The sequence below is a fragment of the Cupressus sempervirens genome, chromosome 10 (genome assembly GCF_028749045.1).
Source record: "Cupressus sempervirens isolate cs-2001-9-10 chromosome 10, ASM2874904v1, whole genome shotgun sequence".
NCBI classification, from domain to species: Eukaryota; Viridiplantae; Streptophyta; class Pinopsida; order Cupressales; family Cupressaceae; genus Cupressus; species Cupressus sempervirens.
The window spans coordinates 937,729,495-937,753,297 of record NC_143127.1 but is presented as its reverse complement, the minus strand read 5'-3'; the positions used below and the strand labels follow the sequence as shown (position 1 = coordinate 937,753,297).

General features: G+C 36.2%; 1 protein-coding gene and 1 pseudogene across 2 annotated transcripts; one reads left to right on the top strand and one right to left on the bottom strand.

Moving 5' to 3' along the window:
• Positions 1-308: 308 nt before the first annotated feature.
• Positions 309-4,367, bottom strand: LOC149537059 (putative histone H2A variant 3). Of its 2 annotated transcripts, none has more exons than XM_089806982.1 (3): positions 4,228-4,367; positions 3,819-4,065; positions 309-826 (listed from the first exon to the last, which is right to left on the bottom strand). In XM_089806982.1, the coding sequence occupies exons 2-3, from the start codon at positions 3,966-3,968 to the stop codon at positions 527-529; spliced, it is 450 nt and encodes a 149-aa protein (XP_089663108.1). In that variant the 5' UTR covers positions 3,969-4,065; positions 4,228-4,367; the 3' UTR covers positions 309-526. The 2 variants fall into 2 exon arrangements, with proteins under 2 accessions (XP_089663108.1, XP_089663109.1); XM_089806983.1 differs by having other exon boundaries at positions 4,232-4,367.
• LOC149537058 (putative beta-1,3-galactosyltransferase 8) overlaps positions 4,164-23,803 on the top strand; it is a 35,596-nt pseudogene continuing 15,956 nt past the window's right edge.

Genomic DNA, 23,803 nt, shown 5'->3' with positions numbered 1-23,803 from the left:
TTATGTATTAGGGGAAATCAGGTTCATGTTTCTATTACTAATAGTCCATTACACATATATTAATTGTTGATCGTTTTTAGTTTTCTTGATTGCTGATTGATTCATTTGTGAAAAAATCTACAAATTTCGACATACACAAAGTTAGCCTAAAGACTACTAAATGGTTTTGCTAAAAAAAATATAATATAATGTTAAGTCTCATTCATCTTATTCCAATTCACATGTTCCATTCAAAGTCGGTGATGAGGCATGTTTGGGATTTAAAAACCCTTAGACGAGCAGGAAAAAATGTGGCTTTTGGAATCAACTTATCAAAACCATCTGGACAAGCTCTTTGATTTCAGGAAACGAGATTGTCTTACAATGTCACGCGGATTGTACAACCAAGTGACAATAACTTAATTATAATCATACTTAGCCATATTACAAAACAGGGGATTTGAAATAACAAGTATCAATCCCATTCACTCCTAAAGTAGTTTTATAATGAAATGTCAAGACTAAACACTAGACGAAGTACAGAAAACTAATCTTTCTTGGTGGACTTGTTAATAAGTGACTTGTGAATATGAGGGATAACACCTCCACCAGCAATGGTTCCCTTAATCAAAGTGTCAAGCTCTTCATCTCCCCTGATTGCAAGTTGAAGATGCCTGGGAGTTATTCGCTTCACTTTCAGATCTTTACTCGCATTCCCTGCCAACTCCAGAACTTCTGCGGTGAGATACTCCAATATGGCTGCTGAATATACTGCTGCTGTCGCCCCAACCCTCCCATTTGCAGAAACTCTAGATTTTAGCACACGGTGGATACGCCCCACTGGAAACTGCACCAGAAACAAACAATGAAATCACATTCATGCCTCAACAATTTCATAAATCCTTAAAACCTGGAGCTTCCAACAAATCAATTTCTTCCATTTGAAGAGCAGTATCATTCAAATATTCATCAGGTCAAAGGGGTTTTACATTGACAAAGAAATTTAATGGAGAATGCAGTAACACAATCGGGAAATGCACAGCATGGATGAAAACTTCAAGAGTTTGTATTAGGATGGAAACTTCAAGGGTTTCGAGATAGGTTCTTGTTAGGGTGGCAGGTGAAAATAAATATTTCCCCTGGAGACTACACAGAGTTTTAATTTGAACAACGATTAAGACACTAGTATATACCCGATAGAATCATTTCTTAAAACATTAGAACATAAAAACAATTCTTTGTAATACATACAGCAGACATACTAATGTATGCCATAGAAGAAAGCTCAAGATAGCTAGGTAACTGATTGTTCCTCCTCAAGAGATGCACGTAGTAGATAACCTTTAAAACATCTATTGAATGTTCATCTCAGATCAGGCATAGAATCAGTTTGGCTGACTAGTACTTTGCAGTTCTCAAACGAACATTCCCATATGAAAACTCCTAAAATATTGTTTAGAACATTACCTTTACAATGCTCTTCCAGATGATTGTCTCGCTTCTCAAGGACAATAAGGTTAAGCTGTTCTAGAACCACAACTCTCAGCCTAAGAGAGTGGGGCATATAGAGTCATATTTATATTATACACCATCCAGTTGCAGCTTGACTGCTAGTAATGAAGCCAAGTATGTAACCAAACATTATAAAAGACAATAGACAGCGGAGCTAAGAATAGCAAACTATTAAGGAAGTAGTGTGCTTCATCTGCATCAGAAAAACTAATTTACAGAATCATGAAATGATTCATTTTTTCAAGAATGACTATGGCTCCTGAGATGCATAAAACTTTTCTGGGCCATTATAAACTCCTAACACCATTCATCAGCACAGTGAGCACACTGAGGATGGCTGAGCTGAGGAAGATTTATTTTTGAAAGGTAGGACAACAAAGGTTGAGGACTTCAATGCTTTAGGAGAGCAGAGTAGTTCAAGTTCTATATGACAATTTCAAATCATTCTCATTTTTACAACAGTTTATTTGACAAGTCTTCTACTTATAATTAAGGTTTCAGCTTCATGTTGAGGACTCTACGGTGTTACATTAGTATTCTTTTTGTTGAGGCATCTACGATGCCACATCAGTATGTTTTTTTACTGAGGTATCTTTAAAGTACTCCAAAAAAGTTTTATCTGTAACTGTGCATTAAGTCTTGTTTTACTTGTCCTATCATAGCATCTGTAGCATTGAATGATTTATTACTTCTAATATTTAAAAAATGTATTTTATTCAATAATATTCATGATCAACATTAATAATTTTAAAGTCACAACTACTAATACTATATATTAAAATATTACACATTAGATTAACCAATATTCACTATCAAAATCTACTCAACTATTGATCCTCTCTAATAAGTGCTCAGAATCGCAATAATTTTTTTGAAACAATTTCATATATTGTGAAATAAAGAGGTTTAGTCTTCGTAATAATAGTTGACCGAAGTGTTCTAAGCATATGGAAATTGACCTCATCGCTCTAAATTGCTGACACATAATAGGTTAGACCCAACAGGTTCTGAAAAGGTGGAGATATTCATGTACTACGCTAGCTGAAGCCTAGTTAACTGAATATATGAGGTATCCGTATGAGCACCGCAACAGGGATAGAGATCTCATGAAATCAGAATAGTTGACTAATTGAATAGGATTGTAGATATATCATATATAAATCCTGTTACGAAGGTCCAAACCTTGTTTCTAACTTTCTATATGGAGTTCATATGGAGAAAAAACAACACAGCTGACTTGACTTCAAAAGGACAAGGAAATTAGACCCTATTGCTCTTCCTAGCTACAAATCAAATCACCAATCATCTGAAAATCAGCTGAGGGAAAGAAACACTAAGATTGGGATCTTCTGTTTAATTTTTTCTCCAAAGTTAATGATCCTTTTGCCAAAAACACAACAGAGCAGGAAGTCCATAAGAATTCAGTACGCATGATGACATATATTCAAAGTTAAATCTGTGCAGAGGAAATTTCCAATGATGTTATTTTTAAAGATCTCAGCCTTAATAAAATAAAAAAAGTGACATGAAGGCATCAGATATCAAGAAAAAACCTTAAAAACAACAGAAGGATATACATAAGCAAAATTCAGCATAGAACAAAGTGGGTAAATTCTTCAGCTCAAGCTTACGAAACACCATGCATTTTTATCAGAAGATACAAAAATCTGGACATTTAAAAAAGTTTTCAAGGATATGTCGTCACCCTGCTTTTCAATAAATTTAGCTAGGGCTTACATGTCAAACGGGAAGGAATTCTTGGAAGAATACATCATGTGAAAGTAACTTCATCTGCATAAAGCAGCAACCTTACCAGGGTGGCAGGAAATGGCAGGAAATACATTAACATAGGAAACGTGATCAGCCAGAGAACATCTGTATGGGAAGGAAAACTTATTGGAAATGACACAAAAGGCATAATGAAGCAAAAGAGGTTTCCTATCCAGCTTAGTAAGAGTAAATGCACAAAATGTTAACAAGGAGGACCTCTTTATGTGCAGACGTGCAGAGCATTAATGCCTGAAAAACATGCTAGTACAGGCCGCAGACCAATTTCCCATGTAAACAGGACAGGTCTAAGCCTTAAACTGCTTTATCAAGTATAAGGGGGTTTTAAAGAAAAGAGCCACTCAGCCTTGTCACCATGAAAAGCATTTTCATGGGCTAATCGTACATAGAGGGCTAGACAATGAACCAAGAAAGGCTTACAAGCCAGAAAAGAGGTGCATCCCTGAAGCAAGGATCAATAACCTTGGCATGCATCTACTTTCATCTAATGAATGACCCATTACTGATAGCAACAAGGAGGAATGGAAAGAAGTAGAAACCTGGAGGCCTGCGCGAGAAGAGCGGGAGATGGGCTTCTTCTTATCAGCCTTTCCAGTACCATTTGACTTGTTGCCATTATTTGCAGAAGCAGGGGCAGTGATGGAGGATTTTGCTGTGAGAAGGCCTTTGGCACCTTTTCCTGCAACCATTGTGTCCCTTATTTAAAGCAATAAAACGACTCTTTTTCCCAAGATCTACGGCCTTGGGAGCTCCTTCCGATGTTCTCTTTCAGATCTTGTGATACACCTGCACAGATTGTTCAAAAGGGCATTAAGTTCTAATGGATAAAGGCATCAGAAACATCTGGACATGGGGGCGGGAAGCCTAGAGAATATTTGTTGGACATGCAGAAGCAATCATTGGATAAAAAGATGCGTGAGAGAGAGAGAGAAACAAGGTTAATTGTACCTGCCTTGCCTGCAACTGAAATGAAACAGGGTGATTTGGAGTTGATGGATGCAGAAAACAGAAACTGGTCCTCTGTTTGACTGGAGAGACGGAGAAACTAAACAACAAAAGAATATCTCGTTGTTAGGCTTGCCATAGGTGTATCCAATGGCATTGAGATTGTGCATTATAGAATTTGAGGGGGCAAGAGAAACAAACAAGAGTGGGCTGAAAAGTAGTTCCATGTACTTTTGACACATCCACAGTGACCACAATTTTTTAACTTCAACTACCTACCTATTGCAATGGGTTTTCTCCTTTTACCACTCGTAATATTTGGATTGACCACAAAAACAAAAGTTTTAATGATTTTTGAAGGCATTGATGAAACATGTTTTTTCTCTTAATTGGTGATATCTGATGTATACAGCAGAATGAATTGATCATTTCATAAGTTGGCTTCTTGTCTTTTCGACGATCATGACAACTTTTTCTTTACACGAAATTATTTATACTTATCTGGCATGTTTCTTGACTAATTATTCAATGTTCAATCATTGTACTTTTCTTGTCTACATTTTAAGCACCTATATTAGCACTATTCATATACTTTTATATTGCAAATTATGTTATTAAGGTTTAATTAATGTTCTCCATTTATTGTTCAAAGTTCAATTGATTTAGCAACTATTTATTTAGAAGTAATTGATAATTAATTTATTAATAGTATATTATTACAAGTTTTTTTATTCTAATGTATTATGGAGAGAATTGATAATATAAATTCAATTTGAGTTTTTCATAATTTCTTTTTTATCAAAAAATTAAATAAGTTTGTTGATATGAGGTGAGATGTTATTCATTTATATAAGAGTTGTAAAGGAATTATACAACTATAATAGGGTATGAAAATATAGGAGGGTTCTTCCTTTGATCTTAATTAAAATGGACCAATCACAATTCAGTATCTAGTTTAATGCTAATATTAAATAAAAGAAAATGTACATTTGTTAGAGCTAAAATCTTTTATAATGTTTTCCTATGACCTCATTAGGTTTGGATTTGATTTAATATCATACTATAAAGAAGAAAAAACTAACTTTACCATAAGGGAATGCACAAATATTGAGGAGCCCTCCATGCGATTCTCCCTTTTGATCCTACATTCTTCGCAATCCAAGAGGACACACTTCTTTGGGAAATTTGGATGAATAGTCCATGTGACTTGTCCTTGTTTCCACATTTTGTAGGGTAAAATATTAACCACACACACACATATATATACTTCCACCGAATTTCACACACTTATAGACATTACAAAGCCCACTTTCCCTTCACTTTTTGACCATTGCGAGAAGATTTTTTTTTTTAGGTCAGTAATAGTTTTTCATTTTATTAATATAAAGGTTTTTACATTAGTACAAAATAGGCTCTTTTGGTTAACCTTGCACTTCCTTTACACTTCTATCATAGTACTACTTCCTATCTTCCTTTTTTCATCTATTCAACTATTCCCTTTTTTTCCGGCTTATCATTTACATAAAATATATATTTTACATTACAATACAAAAAGGGCCTTTTAGTCTTGATGTCATCTATCCTTTCTTTTCATCTAAAAAAACACCTACAACTCGCTTGCTTCATGCCATCTTTCCTTGAGGCTCCTGCAAAAATCCTTCTTTCCTTTTGCACATCCATCCTCTGTGAAAATGATTCTCTAGCTTTCCCTGTTGCCCTTTCTTCATCCTTAGCCAAGCATTTCTCAAAATTGGGAATCTCAAAATTTCAATTATAGGGTTTTCTTGTTAGCCATTTCCACTGGTGAATTACCTTGCCTTTGACTGTGATTTTTTGTAAAAAAAACAAATTTTCAAAATTTCAAAATCTTAACACCATCTCCACTTCACTTCAATCTTGCATCCTTACTAGGAATTTAACACTCACCATTCAACGACTCCTCCTATTTCCTGCACTTCTTCGCTACTTTGGATGGGCAATAAGGAAACTCGTCACCTTCCTTCCTTGCCTCTTCCTGAATATGCCAATTTCCTCCACCATCCTCACCCATGCCACTTTAATCTTGGCTTTATAGGCATCTTTATCTACCCTCGTTGGCCACCAGATAAACCCAAATTTTCCTCAAGACCTACCTTCCTCTATGTTCTCAAAACATTCACTATAATCAAACCCCTGTCCTAGTCATGCCCATTCTAGCAGAGAATCTATCCCTACTATCAAATCCATCGAGAACAAAATTTTCATTACCCGTTCAACCTCCTCTACTGGAAATGCCAATTCCAGACCCCAAGCCATCACCATTATCGCTATGTCAACATTTATCTTCCAATGGTGGGATGAGTTTTGAAACAGTTCCCCCACCATTTCCTTCACTACTTCTGCAACTCCTTGCATTGGGCACTTCAACAACAGCTTTAGCCTCCGGTTTTGAACCAAGCCAAACAAAGCTTTCTGTTGTCTTGGCATTTTAAATGTAAAGGTAACTTCCATCCTTTCCACTAATTTCTAGTCACTTTCATTGTAGTTAGAATTTACTATTCAACTTAATAAAAACTTCCCTTACAACTACTTTATTTATAACATGTCAATAATTCCATTTTTTGCATTTCTAAAAATTGGGAATCCCAAAATTTCAATTGCAGGATTTTCTTGTTAACTTTTTCTTTACAAATTACCTTGCTTTCGACTGTAATTTTTTATGAAAAAACAAAATTTCAAAATTTCAAAATCTTAACACCATCTCCGCTTCACTTCAATCTTCCACCCTTACTGGGAATTTAACTCTCACCACTTAATTCCTCCTCCTATATCCCGTGCTTCTCCACTACTTTGGATGGTCAATAAAGAAACCCATCACCTTCCTTCCTTCCCTCTCCCCAAATATTCCAATTTCCTCCACCATCCTCATCCATGCCACTTTAATCTTGTCTTTATAGTCATATTTATCTACCCCCATTGGCCACCAGACAAATCCAAATTTTCCTCGAGCCCTATCTTCCTCTATGTTCTCAAAACATTCACTATAATTAAACACCTATCCTGGCCACACCCAGTCCAACATAGAATCTATCCTTCCAACATAGAATCTATCCCTACTATCAAATCTACCAGGAACAACATTTTCATTACTCGTTCAACCTCCTCCATTGGAAATGCCAATTCCAGACCCCAAGCCATCACCATTGTCGCTATGTAAACATTTATCTTCCAATGGTGGGATGAGTTTTGAAACAGTTCCCCCACCATTTCCTTCAATGCTTCCGCAACTCCTTATGTTGGGCACTTCAATAGTAGCTTCAACCTCTAGCAGTTCAATAGTAGCCTTTTGTTGTCTTCAGTTTTAAATGTAAAGGTAGCTTCCATCCTTTTCACCGTTTTCCAATCACTTTCACTGTAGTTAGAATTTTCTATTCAACTTATTAAAAACTTCCCTTATAACTACTTTATTTATAACATGTTAGTAATTCCCTTTTTTTGAATTTCTTTCAGACTCCACTAAATATAATCATTCCTTCTTATTTTTGTGTGTCCTTCCATCATGTGAACAAATCAATTACAAATCTCCCAAATCTTCTTGCCCACTTTTGCTAACAATCCTTGTTGACATTACTTCCTTTCACTCACTAACCCCATGATTTAAAGTTAACTTTACTCTAAATCCTTAATCATTATCCCACACACCTTCCCAACAACTACACCATTCAAAACTTGACATCCCCTCCATTAAACATTCTGCCACCCAATTTGAAAGTTGACCTGCTTCTCGATTGGCTTCTCTATACACATGACAAATTTTAAAGTCCACTAATGATTTCAACTCTTCATTGACACAGAACACAATTTTTTAAGTGCCAAGTTGGGATCATGTATTGTTTCTCAATGCTTGCACCACTACCATAGAGTTCCCCTCCAAAATTACTTTAACTTCTCCCATTGTCATAGCACATTTTATTGCCATAAGGGTAGCCTGAAATTCAACTTCATTGTTTGTGTCGTTAGGTAATTTTTTTGCACCAAATGTCACTATCTCACCTAAATGATCCCTTACTATGCAACCAACTCCTGAAATCCCTAGGTTACTCTTAGCCACTCCATCAAAATTAACTTTGATCCAGCCTTCACCAAGAGCTTCCCATCTAGCACTTTCCCTCTAATTCACCTTTGAAGAATTCTTCTTCCAATTTCAATCCCAAGCTAGTCTTTCTAAATGATCCTATCACAACTCATGACAAACATTTTAATAGATTTTTGCTAACAATGCAACACTAACATCTTCTATCAAATGATCAATTGGAGTCCTTCCAAAACTTAGCTTGATTACCATCTCCTATTACCAATGAGATATGGTCTATTATTGTATGTCTGCAAGATAAAATAAAGTTCCAAATTGTTGATCCCTTCATTGGGCTTTGGATTGTTAAAATCCTTATGTCCTCATTTGAATCCAAATATTTGGCCTTTAGAATTTTTGTCCATATCTGATTAGCATCACTTGTCATCTACCAAACTAGTTTTTCTCCCAGGGCAATATTCATAATATTCCAATCTCTAATTCTAGCACCCCCAAATTTCTTTGGTCTACATATTTTTTCCCACTTTAATAAAGGCCATTTTTTACAATCTCTAGCACCACTGTAGAAGAATCTCCACATCTATTTTTCCACTATATTAATCACCTTCTTAGGGATTTTTAAGCACATCATTGAGAAAATATGCGCTGTTGAGACTACTGATTTTAGCATCAGGATTCTTCCTGTAGATGACAACCATTTACCCTTCCAGTCTTCTATTTTTCTAAAACATTTTCCAGCCAAACTCTTCCATACATCACTTTTGTTTCTCCCCTAGAATAAAGGGATCCCCAAATACTTACTAGGAAGTGAACCTTTTTTAACATTCAAAATTTTGCCTATTTCAAATATTTTATTAATAGGGGTGTTGAAGAAAAAAAATCCTGATTTTTCTCAATTGATCTTCTGTCATGAAACTTTTCCATAGATTTCTAAAGTCTTTTTCATCAATCTTGCTTCCTACACTAAAGCTTCCCTAGTTAAAAAGGTGTCATCCACAAACTACAAATGAGAAATAGGGTCCACTCTTCTTGCCACTTTAACACCTTTCCACAAACCTCTCACTCTATTTTCTCAGATTAGTCTCCCCAAAACTTTAGCTAGAATAATAAATAGAAAATGGGATAAAGGGTCCCCTTATCTTATGCCCTTTTCTAACTCAAAGAAACCTTGGGGGCTACCATTTACCAAAACAAAAAATCTAAAAGAACTTAGGCATCCTTTAACCCACTTGATCCACTCATCAATAAAACCAAAAATTTTCAATACTTTGAACAAAAAATCTCTATTTACCTCATCATAGGCTCTCATTATATCCAACTTCAGCATCATTTTGCTAAGTCTCTTGACACTTATAGAATGGATCATTTCATGAGCTATTATCACCCCTTCAAAAATAGATCTACCTGTTGCAAATCCACTCTGTTCCTCCAAAATGACATAATTTAGAACCAACTTTAACCTATTCGCAATCACCTTAGAGATGATTTTATACAGAATATTGCACAAAGAGATAGGTCAGAAATCTTCAAAAGTTCTATATTCTTCTTTTTTTGGAACTAAAGCAATGAAGGTATTGTTAATATATTTTAAAACAAAACCACCCCTTCTTGATTCCTCAACCATCTCCCACACTTCATCCCCTATGCATTCCTACATGAATCTAAAAAAATTCCCAGTAAAGTCATCTGGCCCTGGGATTTTATCCTTTCCTAATCCCCATAAAACCCTTTTAACCTCTTCCTTTGTTACTTCAACACCCAACATTAAATTCTTCTTATTTGTAATACACTTTGGAAGGCACTCCAACACCTCCTCTTCTAAAGCCTGACCTTTGTCCCCAACCATCCCCTTCCTTTGAAAAAGCCTACCACCTCCTTCTTAATCACCTTTGGGCCATTTGTCACTCTTCCTTTCAAATTTTATATGGAGAATATCTTATTATGAGCTCTTCTAATTTTAACTAAGTTGTAAAAAAAGTTTGTGTTCCTATCACCCTCTTTTAGCCCTATTTCTCTTGACTTTTTCCTTGAAAACACTTCTTCTCTCCTTAGAATTTCTTCATACTCATTTTTCAACTTATTTTCTTCTTGGACCACCTCCTCATTCATTCTCTGTTGAATAATTCCTTGATTTAAATTTTTTAAAGACTCTTCCAGCTCTTCTTTTCTCTTGAAAATATTTTGGAAAGATTCCCTATTCCAGACCTTCAACTTTCCTTCATTATGCTATAGATTTTTAAATATCTTAAAAGCTTTATTTCCCTCCCAAACAAGGACCTCTTTCCACCACTAGTCCACCATCTCTTTAAAACCATTTTCTCTCAACCACATTGCTTCAAACTTAAACATGCATCTATCTAGGGCACGCTCTTCCTCAATCCTCAAGCTAATTGGAAAGTGGCCAGATCCATAGATTGGTAGAATTTCAACTTCAACCATCCAATCCACCTTAGTCCAATCTCTCCCAAAAAGGAACCTCTCCAAATTTTTTGCTATATTTACAAACCCTAATCTTATCTTATTCCAGGTGAATTTCCCCTACTTGAAAGAAACATTTACTAATCCATTATCAGTCACAAAGGCTAAAAATTCCTCCTATTTGGTCATTCTCCACCCCTTCCCCCTTTTTCTCATCTGGGTAAAGGACATCATTGTAACACCCCCCCCCCCCCCCCCCCCCCAAAAAAAAAAAAACAAAAAATTGTGATTTCATCTTGTAGAATTTCTAAAACTTTTGTTAAGGTTTTCCATAACTCTCTTTTCTCTTGACTTTGAACTGGTCCATACACATTAAGAACATTAAATTCAAATCCTAATTGTTTTGAAGTTACCTTAATTCATTGCCAATATTTTTCCTTTTGCATTACAATCCCAACCACTTGATCCAACTTCCATAAGACACTTATCCCTCCCGAAGCTCCTTTTGCAGCAACCCAATCACTTTTCCACCTCCCAAACTTCCTCTTTATACCTTTAACATCATTTATTTTTATCTTTGTTTCTTGAACTAGGACGACATCCAATTTTTCTTGATCAAGGCCCCTCTTGATCAGGTGCATATTGTCAAGGGAATTACAACCCCTAGCATTCCATTAGAGTATCTTCATGCCTTCTGGGAGGGGTTTTTCCCCCTTCCCATTTTCAGTTTACTCCAGCCTCTTACACTTCATGCAATTTGGATCAAAGTATTTAGTGTTCTTCTCCCCCTCTTTTAGCTTTCCCCTATTTGAGCTTTATGCTTTTTACTTTTTGTCTTTTCTATAGTTCTTTTTTCTTTGAGGGCCATTTTCTCCTCCAGCCTAAGGTAATCTTCTCCCACTTTAGCCTCCATATCTAGATCTTCCTCATTTGAGCTCTCCTCTATGCTTGAATCACTAGAGCCTCCTTTTAGGTCTCAAATTGGAGAGATTTCAATATATTTAAGAACCTCCCCAAGACCCCTTTCTTCTTCCCCTTTTGAAACTATCCTAAACCCTCCATCCTCCTCGCAACCCTTTTGTGTTTCCTCATTCCTATTAGCCTCATCTATTTCCCTACACACATTTCTTTGTGACATTTGAGGTTCTTCTCTACCAATAAAATTTCTTTGTTATTCCCTTATTGAAAACTTTCCCCCTGCTCCCTTAGCCTTTGTCCTTCCTTGCTTCCATTATATACTTTGAAACCTTTACTATGCTAAGCCTCACTCCTTATGTTTTCTTGTTGGAATTCCCATTGTAAGAAGCTACACCCTCCTTCTCTAGGATCCATCCCATGTACCTCCTCCATTATTTCAACCACCACTTTTATTGTCTTGACAATTATTTTCTTTGATTTCCCTCATCATAGTGTTTTCCACTTTTGCGGCAACCCCTTTTAAAATTTTCTCACACTCTCCCTACTCCCTTTACTTTACTTGAGTTATCTCAATTTCCTTATTCAAATTTTTTTCCTCCTCTTTACCTTTGTGTTGGCCTTCTTTCTTAGAACTTTTTAAATCATGTTCCTCACATAAAAAATGCTCACACACCATCAAACCCTCTTCCATTGACACAGACTATCTCCAAACCTCGCCCTCACTGATGATCTCAACCATTTCTGGGAATGGGTGACAATCACTCCACATTATGCATATTCTTAGAAACATTTCTAGGGTTTCCTTATCCACCATTTTCATAGCCCTAACAAATGTTCCCAATTTATTTCCAATCTATTTGTAACAATGTTCCAACCTATATTCCAGAGGTAGGTTTCTCAGCCCCACCCATAGAGGAAATTGCTTTATTATTTCCTTTGTAGGATCAAAGTTTGGGAGCCATGTTTTGATGTAAAACCCAAAACCTTCGAGAAAATATGGTTCACTATTCAAAATCCAATCTGTCATGTCCCCTTTTCAAATAATTAAAAAAATAATAAACTTTGCTAAGGCAGGCAGGCTCCAAAAAGGTGAAGTTTCGGAAAAAGGGGCTAATCTTTGGAAACCAATGGACTAATAAATAAAAATTATTATTAAATTATATTTTATTAACCCCTCTTGGACGTGAGTTAGGGTTATGCCCTCTTTTAAGGGGGTTTGGAGGCATTTTGGGCTCATGCTAGAACTGGATTTTTGCTAATTTTCTTGTTAAGCTTCAGAGGCTGCCAAACCTGTGGAGAAGGAGACCCAAGAATGGGAGTTTTTAGGTTTCTAGGAAGGCTAAGGATGGGATTTTGAAGCCATTCCATGTGCATGCTCATACAGAGTTTGCCTTTGTGCTGAATAGTGCCGATTTGTGGGTTTTTGGGGTTGTTTTTGGTTTGAGTTTGGTGTTTTCAGTTGAGTGTTTCATATCAGTTTGGGTTTCTGCTGTATTTCAGACTTTAAAATGTTAAAATAGAGCTTAATATATGTGTTGGGTCATGATTAAACTTCTGAGATAGTTTATGAGTGTTTTTGTGGTGTTTCCGGGCATTGTGCGTTAATTTCGGGAGCCCGATTGAGCATAGTTTTGTCCTACATTTGTGAGCTGTTGTGTAAAGGCTATACAAATCTAGAAATGTCATTTTGTAGGCTGTTATGCTGCTGAAATTTTTGTAAAAATGTCCATTCTCAGATTTATTAATAATTTGTGAAGTTGTGAAGTTTTTTGGCACTAATTTGGACATACCTGATTTGGGTTTTATTGGGAAATTGGCAGATCTTTGTAATTTTGGTTGTTTGATTTTAAAGATCTGATTTGAAGCTGGAAATACCATGCAAAACTAGTAAAGGGAAATTTCAGTGGTATCAGAGCCATGATCTTGCCAGCCTGAGGGTTTGTAGAAGTTGCATGTCAGTTTTAACAACTACCCAGATCTTGCATGTCAGTTTTGACAACTACCCAGATCTTGCATGTCATAATTTATGGTTGCATGTTGCTTCTAATTAGTTGCATGTCAAAAATTATGATCGCATGCAACTAAGTGAAAGAGAAAAAAGATATTTGCAGCGAGAAAAGAATAAAATTTTTTTGATCAAACCCCCAGTTGAAAGCAAAAGTACAAAATCCAAGGAAGAAAAAAGTATGGCTGATCCAGATGAGATGGCAAAGAAATTCTTCCAAGACATCCAAAATAATCAGAAGCAAATAGTGGATGGCTTGGCGGAAACTAGAGAGGCTTTGCGAATATTGACAGAAAAATTACAAGGAGTTGCATCTATTAATGAGAAAGGGAGCACTTCAGAGGAGCCAAGAAATGGGAGATCCACACCATCTAAATCAACCAAAACTATTTTCTTGCCTGTAGATGAGCCATTAGTACCAAATCCAGCCATTAATCTAGTGGAAGAGGTTACAGGTAACTTGATTACATTAAGAGCTACTTACAATGGCTTAGATGATGACTTTCGTAGTTCAGTTCCTTTTAGAGAATATGTGGATATGATGAACACTTTGATGCCCAAGAAAGAGAATAGGAGGGAGCATGACACAAGTGGAAGAGAGCTCAAAAATAAAATAAGCAAGTTTACAGCACCTACTTTTGATGGAACAAATAAAATTTCAGCTAGAGCATGGCTACAAAAATTACAAACTTTCTTCACACTTAACCCCATGAAAGAGAGTGATGTTGTTCAATTTGCAAGTCTACACTTGGAAGATGCAGCCTATGATTGGTGGTATCATGGAATGACTACTCAAGGTCATGATCAGGTAACTACATTTGAAGATTTTAGTCAAAGAGTGATAGATAGATTTGACCTCAAGGATGATGAAGAGTACTTTAAAGAATTGTCAAAGTTGAAGCAAACCAAATCAGTTAATGAGTATATAGAAGAATTTCAAAAAGTGGCTGTTATGGTACCTGATATGAGTGAAAAGAGGATTGTTTATCTTTTTCTTGATGGTTTAGAAGATTCTGTTAAGGGTTTGGTTAAGGCTTTCTCACCCTCAACCTTACAGGAAGCTATCAAAAGAAGCTTGCAACTTGAAACTTGCATGCCTATGAAATCAATCACTAATCAAAAACCCCCAAATCTTTGGCAACATAAGGGAAATTTTCAGAAAAAGACTTTTCCAACACTACCACCAAAAGATGTGACAAATGTGGCAAAAAAGAAGGTAGATGAAGAGACTAGGAGTGAATTACGAAGGAAAAAGCTTTGTTTTACTTATAGAGAACCATGGGTTCCAGGACACAGATGTTTGGGGAAAGGTCAAGTGCACTATATTGAAGTTGCTTCAGAATCTGATTCAGATGAGCATGAGGAATTTCATGATACTAAGAAGGAGGTAGAAGAAGAGAAAGTAAAAGAAATCAGCAAGGATGGAACTTTAGCAGCATTATCAGGAGTCCCAAGATACCATCCCTTCCGAATTCGAGGGGTACTAGCAGGGAAAAGGTTGACCGTTCTTCTTGATAGTGGGGCAACTCACAATTTTATTGATGAGGGATTTGTCATGAAAAGAGGGCTTAAAGTAGAAGATTTTGAGGGATTCAATGTTACTGTAGCTGATGGATTCACTATGCCTTGCACACGGGTGGTGAAACAACTCAAGATGACCTTAGGAGATTATGAGTTATGTGATGACTTCTATGTGGTTGGTATTGGGGAGACAGATCTTGTATTGGGTGTTCAATGTTTGCACTCCATCGGAGGCTATTACATGAACCATCAAACTATGGAGTTTAAATTTCATTCCAATAGGAAAGAAGTCATATTGAGAGGGTTATCGAATGGAGCACCTAAGGCAGTCTCTGCAAAGAGGATGGAGAGGACTTTTCGAAGAGGACAAGTAACATGGGCAGCAGGAGTCATAATCCAACCAACAAGCTCTCCAAAGAATCAAGGTAATTTCCATTTTGAAATTCAAAATATTCTTGATAAGCATAGTATAGTTTTCAATGATTTGCCTCCAGGATTACCACCAGATAGAGGTTTTGAGCATGTTATAGAGTTAGAATAGGGTGCCAAACCAGTTATAACAACCCCATACCGCCATCCAAGAGGTTATAAGGAAGAAATTGAAAAAACTATTAAAGAACTCTTGGACATGGGATTCATAAGGCCTAGCTCTAGTCCATTTGCATCATCTGTGGTACTTGTCAAGAAAAAGGATGGTACAATGAGAATGTGGATAGGCTATAGGGCTCTAAACAAGAAGACCATAAAAAATAGGTATCCCATACCACACATAGATGAACTCATTGATGAGTTACATGGTGTTGTATACTTCGCAAAAATTGACTTAAGATCAGGGTACCATCAAATCCGAATGAGGAGTGAAGATGTGGAAAAGACTGCTTTCAGATGTCACTATGGGCACTTTGAATTTCTTGTTATGCCATTCGGACTCAATAATGCACCTGCAACATTCCAATCTTGTATGAATAAGGTATTCAGTCAGCATCTTCGAAAATTTGTTTTGATATTTTTCGATGATATCTTGATATACAATAAAAAATGGGAAGAGCATCTAAAGCACATAGACACTGTTTTGGGAATCTTGGAGCAGCAATCATTCTATGCTAAGCTATCTAAATGTGATTTTGGTTTGACAAAGATCTTATATTTGGGACATATTATAAGTTCTAAAGGAGTACAGGTTGATCAACAAAAAATCCAAGCAATTTTGGATTGGCCTCCACCCACTAATCTTACACAGTTGAGAGGTTTCTTCGGGTTGTGTAGCTACTATAGGAGATTTGCCAAGGGATTTTCTCAACTTGCTGCCCCCTTGACTGATTTGACAAAGAAAGGAGCTTTTGTTTGGACAGAAGAGGCACAAAAAACATTTGATAAGCTTAAGGAGGTAATGAGTTCATGCCCTGTGCTTGCAATTCCAGATTTCTCTTTACCTTTTGTTGTTGAATGTGATGCTTCTAGAGAAGGTATAGGGGCTGTCCTAACTCAAAGAGGACATCCAATAGAATTTGAGAGTAGAAAATTAAATCAATCAGAGAAAGGTTACTCCATCTATGATAAGGAAATGTTGGCAATCATGCATGCACTTCATAAGTTCAGACAATATTTGGTATGTGGGAGATTCATTGTAAAGACAAACCATAATAGCCTCAGATTCTTCTTGAACCAAAGGGATTTGAATGATCATCAAAAAAAATGGGTAAGAAAATTGCAAGCTTATGCTTTTGATATTGAATACATGAAAGGAAAGAATAATGTGGTTGTTGATGCTCTCTCAAGAAAGCCCACTTTGTGTTCCTTATCATCTATCTCTGTTGATTGGAAAGTCTCCATAATTTTAGAGTATGCTAAAGATTCATTTGCCACCAAGATTTTGGATAAGTTAGTGGATGATAACAGGTACAAGGTTGTTGATGAATTGATTTATTACAAGAACAAGATCTTCTTAGTGCCAGGGTCAAAAACTAAGGAGAGGATATTGAGGGCCTTTCATGACACACCTTTGGCTGGTCATCAGGGATACTTCAAGACATACAGGAAAATTCGAGAGCAGTTTTCATGGAAGGGTATGAAGGAGGATGTCCTTAAACACATTAAGGAATGTATGGTATGCCAACAAAGCAAGAGTGAGCAAAATTTCTTGCAGGGTTGTTGCAGCCACTTCCTATTCCCGAACAAAAATGGGAAAGTATTTCCATGGATTTCATCACTGGGTTGCCCAAGGTTCAAGGTAAGGATTGCATATATGTGGTGGTAGATAGACTAACTAAGTATGCACATTTCTTTCCTATCACATCTGATTTCAAGGCATCACAAGTGGCCGAATTGTTCTTCAAGGAAATTTTTAGATTACATGGTTTGCCTAGAAACATTGTTAGTGATCGGGATAGTATATTCCTCAGCTCTTTTTGGAAGGAGCTCTTTCATTTGGCAGGAACTGAACTCACTCCTAGGATAGTTAATAAATGGATAGAGGGATATTTGAGGAACTATGTTTCAAATCAACAACATGCTTGGGTGAAATGGTTACACCTAGGGGAGTATTGTTACAATACATCTCATCACATGTCTATTGGTATGCCTCCTTTTCGTGCTCTTTATGGTTATGATGCCCTTTCCTTTATTGATCTAATACTTTCCGATAGTAGAGTACCCGCAACAAGTGATTTCATCAAGAAAAGCCAAGACATAATAAGGTCGCTCAAGGATAATCTACAACATGCACAGAACCAAAAAAATATATATGCTGATAGGAAAAGGATTGAAAGATCTTTTGAGGTGGGAGATTTGGTATTTGTTAGGTTGCAGCCATATAAGCAAAGCACCTTGAAGAGGAGTGGGGCAGAGAAACTCAAGCCAAGGTTCTATGGGCCTTATAAAATCATCAAGAAGGTAGGAGAGGTAGCTTATGAATTGGAGCTCCCACCAAACAACAAAATACATAATATTTTTCATGTATCTTGCTTAAAGAAGATTCTAGGCCAGCAAACCATGGTATCTACAGAATTACCACCTCTTGATGATGAAGGGAAATTAGTTTTGATACCAGAAAAGATTTTGGATACAAGAGAGAAAAGGTTGAGAAATAGGAGCATCATAGAGCATTTGGTCAAATGGAAAGGATTACCACTAGAGGATGCAACTTGGGAAGGAGCACATATTCTTGAGAATTCCAACCTTAATTGCTTGAGGACAAGCAATATTTGGGAGGGGAGGACTTGTCATGTCCCCTTTTCAAATAATTAAAAAATAATAAATTTTGCTAAGGCAAGCAGGCTCCAAAAAGGTGAAGTTTCGGGCTAATCTTTGGAAACTAATGGACTAATAAATAAAAATTATTATTAAATTAAATTTTATTAACCCCTCTTGGACGTGAGTTAGGGTTATGCCCTCTTTTAAGGGGGTTTGGAGGCATTTTGGGCTCATGCTAGAACTGGATTTTTGCTAATTTTCTTGTTGTTCTTCAGAGGCTGCCAAACCTGTGGAGAAGGAGACCCAAGAACCAGAGTTTGTAGGTTTCTAGGAAGGCTAAGGATGGGAGTTTGAAGCCATTCCATGTGCATGCTCATAAAGAGTTTTCCTTTGTGCTGAATAGTGCCGATTTGTGGGTTTTTGGGGTTGTTTTTGGTTTGAATTTGGTGTTTTCAGTTGAGTGTTTCATATCAGTTTGGGTTTCTGCTGTATTTCAGACTTTAAGATGTTAAAATAGAGCTGAATATATGTGTTGGGTCTTGATTAAACTTCTAAGATAGTTTATGAGTGTTTTGTGGTGTTTTCGGGCATTGTGTGTTAATTTCAGGAGCCCGATTGAGCATAGTTTTGTCCTACATTTGTGAGTTGTTGTGTAAAGGCTATACAAATCTAGAAATGTAATTTTGTAGGCTGTTATGCTGCTGAAATTTATGTAAAAATGTCCATTCTCAGATTTATTAATAATTTGTGAAGTTGTGAAGTTTTTGGCACCAATTTGGACATACCCGATTTGGGTTTTATTGGGAAATTGGCAGATCTTTGTAATTTTGGTTGTTTGATTTTAAAGATCCGAGTTGAAGATGGAAATACCATGAAAAACCAGTAAAGGGACATTTCAAAATGTTTGTCTTGAGCCATCTCCACCATAACCATTCTCTAGAGTTTTGAAATCTTTCACCTTTCCCCACTTCTCATGACACCAAGTTTTTATCATCCCTATTACAGGCCATGGCCCTCCCCATTTCATAAAGAAAGCAATCTTTTCTATCAAATCTTTCTTCTCCTTCATAGAACTAGTTTCTAACATCACCCTTTCTACTGTGCATCTTGTCATTTTTTGTTCCTCTGTCATCTACTTCCTTGGTTTACCATGATCTATAGTTTCCTTAGTCTTTTAGCAATATTTTCAAAAGCCACTCTGCCCCCCCAAATTGATAGATGTGAACCTTTTTCCTTGGATGATTCCTTTGACTCCCTTCTTTCCATCTCTCATATCTATTTCCCAAGTAGTTTAGGCTTTCATGTCTCTTGAATGGCTCAAATCTACCTAATTTCTAACCATTTCTTCTATATTTTCTGTAATCCATTGTGAGAAGAATTCAAGAATATTTATAGAGTAGGAGAAAAAAATCCAACTCTTGCATATGGTTACCTAAACAATGTGATGATATTAGAGTATGTGGAATTCTCTACACTTGTTTATATAATTTTCCTTCAAATGGAAGCACTTTGTTTGGTTTCTTTCCCTTTTTTTTGATAATATAAATTTTATTCAAAGAAAGGAAACTTTTACAAGTATATGTTGGAAATCTAATAGAAAAGATCATTGCAAGAAGAAGATTGATTGATAGAGGGAGAATGTTGTTAACAAAATGTTTTCAATCATTGTTTTGTCATTGATGTCAAACTTGCTATTTGTAGGAATGGCAATTTCTTATAAGATCCAAGTACTATCACTTAGTTGATCAATGAACAAGATTTAATCAACAAGATGTAACAAAAGCACCTAAGGGAAAGGTTGAGTTATGGTTTTGTAATGAAGTACACAGATCAGCTAAGACAATGGTTAAATGATATATTGATAACATACTAAAAGATACAAAGGTTGCCCACACTTAGAAACTTTCGAGGAATAAGTTGTAACAAGGTTGACTACAAAGCTTAAACTAAGTTCATTAGTGAGTGCCAAGTAAGCTAGTTTAAGTCAAGAAAATTTTTAGTTGGAGCTAAGAAAATGCAAAACCTAGTGCGTGCTGAGTAAAATTCAAGTGCCGAGTGAACTTCAAGTGCCAAATGATATAGAAGGAGCTGAGCAAACAAAAAACTTAGTGGATGTTGAGTAAACTTCAGGTGTCAAGCATTAGTAAAATGTAGTTGGTGCCGAGTAACACAATATGTGCCAAGCACTAGAATTTCAATAGTGCCGAGCTGCTACATTATTGGAAAATTCAAAGATTCACCAGATCTAAGCCGACAAAGTTGTTACCTTGAATTTTGTAAACTAGTTGGAGGATAAGGATGATGAGCTAGTGGCACATAATTCTATGTAAACCATTTTTGAGTGAATTTAGGAGGATTCTTCTAGGTGTGTCTAGAAGAAATAAGATGTAGGTTAGATTCAATGAATCCTACCTTATCCATTCGAATTGAAATCAAAGGAGTGAATAATTGAGCAAGAAAAGCAATTCTAGACTTCTATTTAAGGAGTCATAGACCAAGAAGCAAGAGTTGTTGGTGTGCCAAATTGCAAAGTGGTTGAAGGGTGTCAAGAAGAAGGCATCTAGGAGAAGGAAGAACTGAGCACAAAGACTCTACTTCAATAAGTGGTCAGAAAGAGAGGATTGCACTTGTACATTGAGCATGGAGACTCAAGGAGACAAAGCTTGAGAGGAGGACAAGCTATCAGAGCTGAAGAGGCCAAAAGCTAGGCAATGTTATGAGATGAAGAGTGATATTAAATTTGCAACATAAGTTGTACACTGTAATCAAGTCAAAACCCCTTATTGTTACTCTCTAGCAATTGTATCAGTTAGGGTAAAAATCCTATGGACTTAGGTTGGTTTAACAACCATTTGTAAATCCTTTAATAGGGTGGCATTCCAAGTGAATGTTCTAAAGTTCTCTAACCAAGCCCACTTCTAACAAGGTGGTTAAATCATTTAACCAAGTCACATTTAACAATGTGTTGTAGCCTTTAATAGGGCAGGCCTTTCATAGGGCATCACTTCAAAAGAGTGAGAATTGAGTAGCATGTTACTAGTGATTTTTCTCAAAATGGGTTTCCACATAAATCATTGTGTTATGTATTGATATTTCATGTGTTATGTTTGCATGTTGATTTATAGTAACTCACTGAATAGGAATGATTAGGCTTAGAAGAATGAATGATTGAATGGGCTCACTACACTTAGTGAAAAAGTTTGAATTGGACTTTTGGACCTTGAATAACTGATTCACCCCCCCTCTCAGCTATTCTAAAACATTTCTAAAAATTGGTATCAAAGTCATCTACTAATTTAGTTTCAAGGTACTAGAAGAAGGAAGATCAAGATGTCCAAGAGAGAAGTTCCCAAGCTTAACAAAGACAACTTTGTTGTATGGAAAAGTTTGATGAAATTGCACCTTGGATCAATAGGTGATTATGCAAAAAACTTAATTAGAGTGGAGCATGTAGATTCAGCTAGACCCCTCGCTGCAGATGATTTGAACAAAATGAAGGAGCACAATCAGGCAATGTTGGAGATTGCCTATGCACTCAGCTATGTTGAATCTGATGACATCAAAGGATGTGATACTGCATTTAAGATGTGGAAAGCCCTATCAAATATCTATGGAGGAGATCAAAATGTTTAGAGAGCAAAGAGAGAAAGCCTTAGAGGAAAGTTTGATGACATGAAAATGGAGGAAGGTGAGAATGCTACTCAATATGGCTCTAGAATGAAAGAAGTGGTAAGTGCAATAAGAAGTCTGGGTGGTCAATTGGAAGAAGAAACTATAAATAGAAAATACTTAAGGACCCTACTCCCTATCTATGTTATTAGAGTTTCAGCCATCCAAGAGATAAGGTGTGTACAAGGAAATACACTAACCTTTAAAGGTATAGTGGGAAGACTTACTACATTTGAGTTATCCAACTTTGACAACTATAGACCTGAGAACCTTGAATCTGCTTTCAAGGCCAAGATGACATTGAAAGACACTGAGGAGGTGAAATCTAAGAAGAAGAGTAGAAAAGGAAAACATGCATCTAGTGGTAGCAGTACAAATGAGGAAGATGTAGAATAGTTGGAAGCACTACTGGCTAGAAGATTCCATAGAGGCAAAGGTAAATTCAAAGGTAAGCTACCTATCATTTGTTTCAATTGCAATGAAGTAGGTCATATTGCTACAAGGTGTACACAGAAGAAAATCTACAAAGAAAGAAATAAGTACAAGAACAAGAGAGAAGATGATAGTAGTGATTACAAGGACAAAGGCAAAAGATGCTACATTGTTGAAGAAGATTCTGATGAGAATGATGAAGAAGTAGTCTATGTGGCCATGAAGGATGAATCAAATGAAGATGAAGCAATAACATTGGTAACCTATGTGAACAAAAATGACAAGTGAATCATAGACAATGGGTGCTTACATCACATGATAGGAGATAAAAGTAAGTTTGTTACCTTTACCCAGTATAATGGAAATAGTGTTAGATTTGAAAATGATGCTCCATGTCAAATCAAGGGAAAAGGCTCAATTAAAATTATAGAGAAAATTTCATGTGATAATGCATACTATGTTGAAGGATTAAATTATAATTTTTTGAGTGTATCACAGTTAGGTAATATAGATTGCAAAGTAGGATTTGGAAACAAAACTGCCAAAATCTGTGACATTGATGGAAATCTAATAGGAAAAGGTGAACAAACTAGGAGTAATTTGTTTTACCTAGATATAGAAGATGCAACCTATCTAGTTGTTTGACTTGATGATGTGTGGTTATAGCATAAAGACTATGTCATGTTAATTTTGACAATCTGATTAGCATCAAAAAAAAGAAGAAAGTTAGAGGTTTGCCTAAGCTGAAGAAACCTGAAAACACAATGTGCAAACAATGTCAACTAGGAAAGATTACTAAATCTAGTTTCAAAAGAAAAACATACACTTCCAAAGAAGTACTAGAACTAGTCCATACAGACTTATGTGGTCCAATAGAAGTACAAAGTTACCAAGGAGACATATACATAATGTTATTTGTAGATGACTACTCCAGGATGATGATTGCCATGTTTTTCAAGCAAAAATATGATGCATTTCAAATGTTTAAGTGGTATTTGGCCAGAGTTGAGAAGGAAATAGGAAAGAGTCTAAAGTGTCTGAGATCAAATAGAGGAGGAGAGTTCACATCAAAAGAATTTGAGATATTCTACAATGACAAAGGTATCAAAAGGAATACATCAACACCAAGAACTCCATCTTAGAATGGTATTGCTGAAAGAAGGAATAGATTAGTGATAGACTATGCCAAAACCTTGATGATGGAGAAAAATGTTGCTCTAAAGTACTTGAGAGAAGCTATAAGTACTATTTTTTACACCCTAAATAGAGTCCAAGTCAAGAAAGGAACAAATGCATCACCTTTTGAATTGTGGTATGGTCACTCACATAATGTAAAACATTTCAAAGTATTT

Coding starts and splice junctions, on each gene's coding strand:
- LOC149537059 (XM_089806982.1), bottom strand. CDS start 3,968: ATGGTTGCAGGAAAAGGTGCCAAAGGCCTTCTCACAGCAAAATCCTCC. Junction 827..3,818: donor CTTCTCGCGCAGGCCTCCAG/GTTTCTACTTCT, acceptor TTTCTGGTGCAG/TTTCCAGTGGGGCGTATCCA.